The sequence below is a fragment of the Pinus tabuliformis genome, chromosome 3_1, assembly GCF_031772625.1.
Source record: "Pinus tabuliformis cultivar Carrire ecotype Pingquan chromosome 3_1, CPIR1, whole genome shotgun sequence".
NCBI classification, from domain to species: Eukaryota; Viridiplantae; Streptophyta; class Pinopsida; order Pinales; family Pinaceae; genus Pinus; species Pinus tabuliformis.
Window position 1 is genome coordinate 768,989,143 of NC_142301.1, and position 9,463 is coordinate 768,998,605.

The window sequence follows — 9,463 nt, forward strand, 5'->3', positions numbered from 1 at the left end:
TTTAAATATGTTTAAAAATAATTCTATTTAAGTTTAAATTCGTTTATTACTTCTACATATTTTATATTATTATTTTAATCAAATTCAATAATACAATTCTTTATATTTATTTATTAATTTTATTTCAAATAAAAATTTATAAAGTAATACAATATATTTTACATTTAATTAAATTTAATTTTTATAATTTAATTGAATTTATTTTTTACTCATATATATACACCATTTTATAAACATATAATTGATAACTAATATGAATCACTATTCACATACTTTTTTACCAATTGAGATACTTATTCAATGAGCATACATTATAACCATCTAGCATGTATGCATTATTTTTAATATGATGCTATGTGGAAAATAGTGTATAATAATTTATATGTATATTTTTCAAAGGATAAAATGTATCTATAGATAGTTATTGTTAGCTACTCGTATGCCACTTAGGAAACTAAACCAATAATATATGTTCAAAATTTTACAATTGTGTATTCTATAGTCTACCAAGTAGTCTCTCAAAATATAAGACTAGAAAATAAAATAAAACATGAGTTGATAGAGTTAAAAGCACTACATTATGACTGATTTTCTTCTTGAAAGATATGGCTCACTTGATCATCATTCAGTTGGAGAGTCCACCGAAGTCAGTGGCTAGAGCCTACTGCCATTTTTTGAATAGGAAGTAAAAGTTTTCCAATTTCTTGGCTAGAATTGAGACCTTGCTGAGTCTATCTACCTTGTCCATTAATTTTTCCATGTAGATGGTCATTTCTTACTGAGAGTATGTTCTATCAGTAAGAACTTGTTGCAGAAATATGGTGATAGAATTGCAATTGCTCAAAAAATTTAATCTAAATCAGGAGACACAATTCTACACTAATCTGTAGAAACTAATTCACAATTTAGAACAACATTCACAAACATGCATCAATCACAAACACAAGTACATAGATGTATCTAAGGGAAACCAACTAGTAAAAACCCCTTAAGCCTACATGAATTATTAAAATGAATAGAGAATCTATTACAATTGCTAGCTCTAACTCTAAGCTCAATCTGCAAAAGAATAATTGTTCTCTTTACTCAATGAGAAGCTCTGAGCCATACTTAATCAATTTATGTCCCCACTCGAGCTCTTGTTTCCTTGCACAAATCCTGAGGAAATTGACCCCTATTCTTTAGAAATTTCCTCCAAATTGATTGTGCAGTTCACAATGATTGATCATTGATTATATGCAGCACTTGTACACTGCATACTAGTCTATAATTAATGTTACACTGCCTTGGAATCTCCACCATAGCTAAGTTATTCAAATTCCTTGTATGCATGACTATTTTTGGTTGACTGGTCAGTTAATTGGATGATCTCTGAGTTAGACTAATGCCTCACTACACAACTAACGTCCAACTAGTTCTATCAAATGTTAGAACTAGTTTTACTGAGTACAACTGGAAATAACTGAACTAGATTGCTATAAATTAGTAACCAACACATGCAAACTAAATTCCAAGCCCACTAACACAACTTTATTGAGCTAACTGATTGACAAGATCCATGACACACTAGTTAACTGCTTCCAAGTTGTCCGTTGATGTGAAAATTTTGAATTTTGTCATTCTGACCAAGGCTAAGTCAAATTAAGCCTTTCTTGCTACACTTCTCAACACTCTTCCCATGAGTGTTTTAGTATGCTAGTAAATATTAATGGTTTGCATGTAAGAGGATTTGCATGCTATAGTAGAGTTACCCATGCCAAGTATCCATTCAATAGTTTCACAATCCAATTTCTTATCTAGAATTAAACTTCTCGCTTCTTAGACTTGTTCTTGAACATCAAACATTACTCTTTGAACTATTTCAAGGATAATTTCTCTATATTGGGTCATAACCACTTGAGCTATTGATTGAGCATGTGTTTGGCTAAGAGGGGGAAGCAAGATTAGGGGCAAGGGAGGGGCCTGGTTGTTCTCTTCTTCCTCCATGGTGAGCAGAGGAGAGACCACCTCTTTCCATGACCCGGCGGCACTAGGGAGGGGTTGAACGAAGTTTATGGTCCTAGGGAGGGAAGGGGAAATCAAATAGAAAGTTTAGATGGGGAGGAGAGGCAAAATAGAAATTATAGGAACTCTAAGAAGGGGCACAAGGAAGGTGACTAGGATGCCAGAGAAGGATAACCTAGCTTAACAATGAGCAGGGCACTCCCAACAAAGAGAAACATTATAGGTACGGGTGAAATGGAGGTTGAAAAAGCTCAAATTAAGTCATAAAAAACACACCTCCTCGAATTAAAAGTTCCTAAGAGGGGATAAATATCCAAAAGATGATTAATCCATAATTCCTGTAAAACTTTGATAGAAAAATGTCTACAACTAAATGGTTGTGTGTAACAGAAATTACAATTACAGCAATCCTAAGAATCCTTATCTAATTTTGCAACGAACTAGAGGTATTGCACTCTAGACTGAGTATTTTCCAATTGCAAACTATCATCAATCTTGCATGCAACGACAATTCTATTATAGGATTGACTTTTAATTTCCTCTTTTCCAAACCTATAATCTTTGACAGTAGTAGGACTATAAAAGACTAGGAGTGCCCATGAGAAATAGTGGCATGGAACTTAATAAACTATACTGAGAGCTTCAACTCTCCCTCCTCAATTTCTATTACTCCATCCCGTGTTATGATATGTTATTTCCTTCTTGTTAATCACCATAATTAATACTCGAGTTCTCTTGCATTTAGAATTCAAAAAAATTTCCCTTCACTAGACTCACACGCAATGAAGGCTATCATCACAACACCCTCCCACGAACTAAACAAAATACCAAATAAGCATATTTTTATGCTAAGCCATCCATATCACATTTGATGGGAAGCGTACTGCCCATATTAAATAGACAGTTTTCATCTCAATGCAAGGAGGTCGTCTCACTCGATGTGCACCCACCCTAGGGAGTTCCTAAGAGGGGATAAATATCCAAAAGATGATTAATCCACAATTCCTGTAAAACTTTGATAGAGAAATGTCTACAACTAAATGGTTGTGTGTAACAGAAATTATAATTACAGCAAACTTGAGAATCCTTATCTAATTTTGCAACGAACTAGAGGTATTGCACTCTAGACTGAGTATTTTCCAATTGCAAACTATCATCAATCTTGCATGCAACAACAATTCTATTATAGGATTGACTTTTAATTTCCTCTTTTCCAAACCTATAATCTTTGACAGTAGTAGGACTATAAAAGACTAGGAGTGCCCATGAGGAATAGTAGCATGGAACTTAATAAACTATACCGAGAGCTTCAACCCTCCCTCCTCAATTTGTATTACTCCATCCCATGTTATGATATGTTATTTCCTTCTTGTTAATAACCATAATTAATACTCAAGTTCTCTTGCATTTAGAATTAAATTTTTTTTCCCTTCACTAGACTCCCACAAAATGAAGGCTATCATCACAACACCATCCCACGAACTAAACAAAATACCAAATAAGCATATTTTTATGCTGAGCCATCCATATCACATTTGATGGGAAGCCTACTGCCCATATTAAATAGATGGTTTTCATCTCAATGCAAGGAGGTCACCTCACCAGATGTGCACCCACCCTAGGGAGCTTTTTCCATTTCTACAATTTCTTTGCACATGGTTCTTAGCACATCAAGAAGAGGATGGAGATTTTTTTTCCAACATATCTACTTGTACTGTTGACCTTTGTTAGCTAGTTTATTTGCCAACTTATTTCCTATTCTTCGTATATGTGATAGTACAAGGGATACTATTACCTTTAAGACTTTGATTCTTGTTAAGCCTACCATTAGTCTCCATCTATTAGAGAACTTGGGGGGCTAGATCCATTTTGTAGTTTATTTGTCATTAGGACAATAGTTTTATAATGCCCTTCTGTTATCAATTTTGATAATTAAGATGCTTGGATATTATTAGGACTTGCTCCAAGGATGAAAGTTTAGCCACATTATTAGTTTCATTCCTATAATTCTCATATAAATGTGAGTAATTTACCCATGATAATTTCTAAATACCCCTATGAAACTAGCAAGGTCGGGATTACCCCTAGAGGCTCTATCAAATTTTAACTTTAAGAAACTAGGAGAAGGTGGTATCTATTTGTTAGGATTTCAGGGAATGGGCTAGGGCTGTGTTGCTTGAAAATTTGTAAAATATTGGTTGAGCACCAAAAGTTTGAGAATGCGTGATTCCTTGGAATTACATTCCCAATCTCGTGTAGACCACTTGAGATTATGAGGTTTGTTTCGCTTACCTTCCCATTATGGAGCTCTAATAATGTCCACATTTAATGACTAATATTTGAAGATTCTTCTATTCCTTTCCTTACATAATTCCCATGTTATAAATCCCAGGAAAATTTCCATGTTCAGTCCACTATAATACTTTTAAGAGGTCCAAAATTCCATTCATTAAGTGTTGAATGAATATTGGTTCCATTCCAATTTTGATTGTCTAAAAATTATGGCCAAGTGATCCCATATTTCTAATGCAAATCTATAATTGTTAAGCAGATGCTCAATTGTTTCTATGTTTTCCCATCAGAGGCTACATCTAGATAGACTTTGAAAACCCATTTTTGGAGATTTTCCCAAGTTAAGATTTTGTTTTGCATGAATGTTAGAGGAAGAGGGTCACCTTTGGCTAGAATTTGGAGTCCCATAGCCTTTTCCATTTAGTTTTACTAGGGCGTCCTTCTATGCTAACTATTAATCTACAAGGCTCCTTTAAGCTAAAATATCCTTTAGGACATTTCCCCTATCGAAGGATATCTTTCCTATATTGGATTTTAATTCTTCTACTTTATGTTTCATTTGTGATGGCTACTTGTGTTTCTGAGCTTATGTGCACTCGTCAATGCATGCACTTCTGCAACTACCTCCATTGTTGTTGAGAATGAGGTTGCGCCCAATACTAGTAGACTAGTACAATACCTTACAATATCAAACAAGTTTTTAACTAATTTACCTCTCCTTTTACCAATTTGGGCCCATTGCTACTAAGAATCCTCCCAAAAGAGGAATAAGTTTATGTTTTGATTTCCACGATGAATTCTAGAGATGAAATCCCTTAATTCCACACCCTATCCAAATTATCAAACTATCATTTGTTCTATCCATGTATTTTTGCTTCCATACATTACTCCATAAAGCTGATGGGGTTTTAAACCACCACCACCATGTTTGGGCTCCTAGTGATTAATTGAGGATTTTAGGGTCTCTCACTCCCAAACCATCGAGGTGGTTAGGATAACATAATTTTTCTGAAGTGACAAGGACACATTTTTATTGTTATTTAGCTCCCCTAAAATAAGCATATTTGTATGTTTCTTATTTTTCCCATAATGGCTTTAGGGGTTGTCGAGGATGAGAATATATACATAGAGATGACTTGTCGAACTAATTTGCATATTTTTTAATACACATCATTAATCATATCTTTTTGAATACACATCATTAATCATATCAATATTATTTCAAATAGTTAAATTATACAAAATTTTAAATAAAATTTATATAAAAATATATGAAAATAACAAAAAAAACTGTTCACCATTATATCTTTTTATTTTTTAATTAAAAATTAGTAATGAATTGCTTTTTAAAATAATTAGTTTTTTCCTCTTAACATGCATTTTAAAAGTTATAAATAAATTATCTCCCTCCAAAATCCCTAAAAGATTAAAAGATTAAGATTATGCAAGTTACAAAACTCACAATTACTATTGTAAAAAATCTCACCAGATTTTAAAATAAAGTTGAAGAAACACTGCAAAATGGACGGTCTCAAGGTCTTTTGGGTATTTGGGGGCGTGGTTAGGTACAGTTCAAAATTCAAAATTTAAATTTCACATTGTCGGGCGCGTGGGACTGGGTCTTAAAAAGAAAATTCTTTTGCATATTTTTGAATATGTATCATTAATCATATCAATATTATTTCAAATAGTTAAATTATACAAAATTTTAAATAAATTTTATATAAAAATATATGAAAATAAAAAAAAAAAACCGTTCACCATTATATCTTTTTACTTTTTAATTAAAACTTAGTAATGAATTGTTTTTCAGAATAATTAGTTTGCACCCTTTAAAATGTATTTTACAACATATAAATAAATTATATCCCTCCAAAATCCCTAAAATATTAAAAGATTAAGATTATGCAAGTTACAAAACTCACAATTACCATTGTAAAAAATCTCACCAGATTTTAAAATAAAATTGAAGAAACACTCCAAAACGGACGGTCTCAAGGTCTTTTGGGTATTCGCAGTTTTAAATAAATTACATCCCTCCAAAATCCCTAAAATATTAAAAGATTAAGATTATGGAAGTTACAAAACTCACAATTACCATTGTAAAAAATCTCACAAGATTTTAAAATAAAATTGAAGAAACAATCCAAAACGAACGGTATCAAGGTCTTTTGGGTATTCACGGGCGTGGCTGGGTAGAGTTCAAAATTCAAAATTTAAATTTCACATTTTCAAGTGCGCCGTACTGAGTCTTAAAAAGAAAATTCATGACGAATGGTCCATGGATGACCATGTGATGGTCATCATCAGATGCTTTAAAAATATTTATGTTAATGGTCATCAGAAAACTGGGGTGGTTGTATGCTCCATGTATGCATCATCCGGTTCACATAGTTTTTTTTAATAATTAATGCATATCTCCATCAATGTTCGTTAAGCAAACGGAAATGGAGAGTTGGGCCAGAACAACCATGTAAGCAGGTTCTGATAACCTGCAATCAGGACAAGGGTTGCCCAGATACAAGCCCAACAACTCAACTACACCAGCCCACTAAGGCAGTTAGAGGAAAAGAGATGTGGGATAGAGGTGCGGCGTCGCCTGGAAACCCTCGTTGTCCTTGCCACCGATTGCGAGGAGTGGAGGGCGGTTTCGTGCCGATGTGGCGAAAAGAGTAGTAGGGTTGGCCAGTTTCATTCAGCCTGGCCCGACAAGATCATCATGGTAGCTAATAGAATCATTTATAGAATTAGTGTGCTGTAAGGAGTCTGTTAATGTAAAGCGTATGGCGGGTACGGGGAGTGCGTGATGGTAGTTGGTCGCTTATTAGTTTTCGCCAATATTGGATGAAACACCACACAGGTCTAGTTAAATTGATATCGGTTTTGACATATTCATCCCGCAGTGTTGTTATCCAAAATCTCAATGAGGTCGTCAATTGGGAGGTTGTGCTCTATTGTTAGAGGAGTGGGTCTGGATCGAACCCGCACCCACCGACGTCAGGAGAGTGGAGGCTGAAGTCACGAAAGCAGACTGAGTTTTTTTAATAGCTCTACGAACAGATGTTTAATAGAACGGGATGGTTTAGTGCATAGATGTTGGTCGTGGGTTATTCTGGTTTCAACATTTTATTCTTTCTGTTTTACTCCCTTGCAATTTGGTTTTTTCCGCAGCCTGCCCAAGCATCTGTTGGAGCTGGACATATTGGCACAAATAGCTTTCTGGATAGACATCCCTTTTCAGTGCTTTCTTTCCTACAGAGATTCAGATACGTACAAGATGGTGTATGATTGCCAGAAAATTATTGTTCGTTATGTAAAAATGAGTTTAGTTCTGGATGTTCTTTGTTGCTTGCCATGGGATATTATTTACAAAAAATTACGCAGAAAAGAAGAGGTGAGGTATCTATTGTGGATCCGGTTGTATCGAGCACAAAAATTGATGGAATTTTTCAAGAAAATAGAAAAAAATATCTGTATAAACTATCTGTTCACAAGGATTCTGAAACTTATCTCTGTGCAGTTGTATTGCACACATATCACTGCTTGCATATTTTATTATCTGGCCACAACTATTCCAGAGGAAAATGAAGGGTCTACATGGGTTGGAAATTTAAGTTTGGGAGATTACCATTATACTCATTTTAGGGAGATAAGCCTATCAAAATTATATGTAACCTCTCTGTATTTTACAATAACTACCATGTCCACCGTAGGATATGGAGATGTGCATGCAGTGAATCGCAGGGAAATGATATTTGTAATTATATATATCTCTTTTAGTATGATTGTCGGGGCCTATGTGATCGGTAACTTGACTGCGCACATTGTTAAGGGATCCAGGAGAGAAAGATTTAGCGATAAAATGACTAATCTGATTAAATATATGAAAAGACATAAAGTGGCGAAGCATATAAAGGATGAAATCAAAGGTCTTGTTAGGTTCGGCTATGAGAGTAGCTATTATGAACCCAAAGTGTTAGATGATATTCCCGTTTTTATGAGGGCTAAAATTGTAGTCTTTACGTACTTCAGAAATTGCAAACATTACTCTCTTCAATAATTGCAGCCAATAATTTTTAAGTGGGATTGCGACGAGAATGAAAGAAGAGTTCTTTTTTGCTGGGGAGGTGGTAATTGAACGAGGAAGTGTAGTATATCAGCTCTACATTGTTTCTCGTGGGTCTGTGGAAACCGTAATTGGAGAGGATGGGTATGAGGAGACCACTGCACAAATTGAGCCCTATAGTATATTAGGTGAGATGGCTATGTTGGGTAACATAGTTGAGAAATATAATGTTTGTGTCCATCATCACTGCAAACTGCTTACACTAGATAAACAGACTTTTGTAAACATCACACAAATTTATTTCAAGGATGGAATGCAGATCTTCACTAATCTGCTTGAGGGAAAGGATACCGATTTGAGAAGTAAACTGCTAGAATCCGAGTTCAGTCTCCTTTTTGGAAAAGAAGAAGCTAAATTAGCCTTGAGAGTTAACAATCAAGAAAATGGCTCTTCTTTCAAAGATTCAGGAAGAGAGATATATGAGCCCAAAATATGCAGAGTGTTTCCTTTTCAACCACGGACTCCCATAGAGAGTAGAAGAGATGGCCTTGTCATGTGGGTTCCTTGGACAATTGAAGGCTTGCTTCGAAAAATACCAAAGCACTTTGGTTCTGTTGGTACCACGGTTTTAACAGAAGATGAAGAACAAATTTTGCATGTAGACTTAATTGAGAACAATCAAAATCTTTATATTTTTCATATTGGCGAGAGTAGCAACCAAGTACAGATAAAGATACACAGACGGATGTAATTTCACTGAGCTTATAAAGTACAAAAAATTCATCAAGATGGAAATGTATTGTCTACTTGATTGTATTTGGATAAAATGTTTATTCAGAACAAAAATATAGAAAGGTACCCAGGACTTTGCATATAATATTTTCCTTATTTTTGTTTATATGTGGTCTCTTTGTTTTTCTTTTTATGTGGTTTCTTGATTTTCTTTTGGATTGGAACCAGGCTGCTCATTAATCAAATTGCAACTCAATACACATTTGCAACTTCACCTTCATAGTTTAAGTGCACTGTATGGTTTGAATGAATAAAATGTTTACTACAGTGTGTTGGATTCAATGAGGTCCTCAATTGGGAGCCTGTCAA

General features: G+C 34.4%; 1 protein-coding gene across 1 annotated transcript; it reads left to right on the forward strand.

Moving 5' to 3' along the window:
* The first annotated feature begins 8,393 nt into the window (after positions 1-8,393).
* Positions 8,394-9,113, forward strand: LOC149189645 (potassium channel KOR2-like). The gene has a single exon (XM_089410295.1). It carries the CDS (start codon positions 8,394-8,396, stop codon positions 9,111-9,113), a length of 720 nt encoding a protein of 239 aa, XP_089266421.1.
* Positions 9,114-9,463: the final 350 nt, after the last annotated feature.

Excerpts from the sequence above, each read along its gene's own strand:
- LOC149189645 (XM_089410295.1), top strand. The coding sequence starts at position 8,394 with ATGAAAGAAGAGTTCTTTTTTGCTGGGGAGGTGGTAATTGAACGAGGA.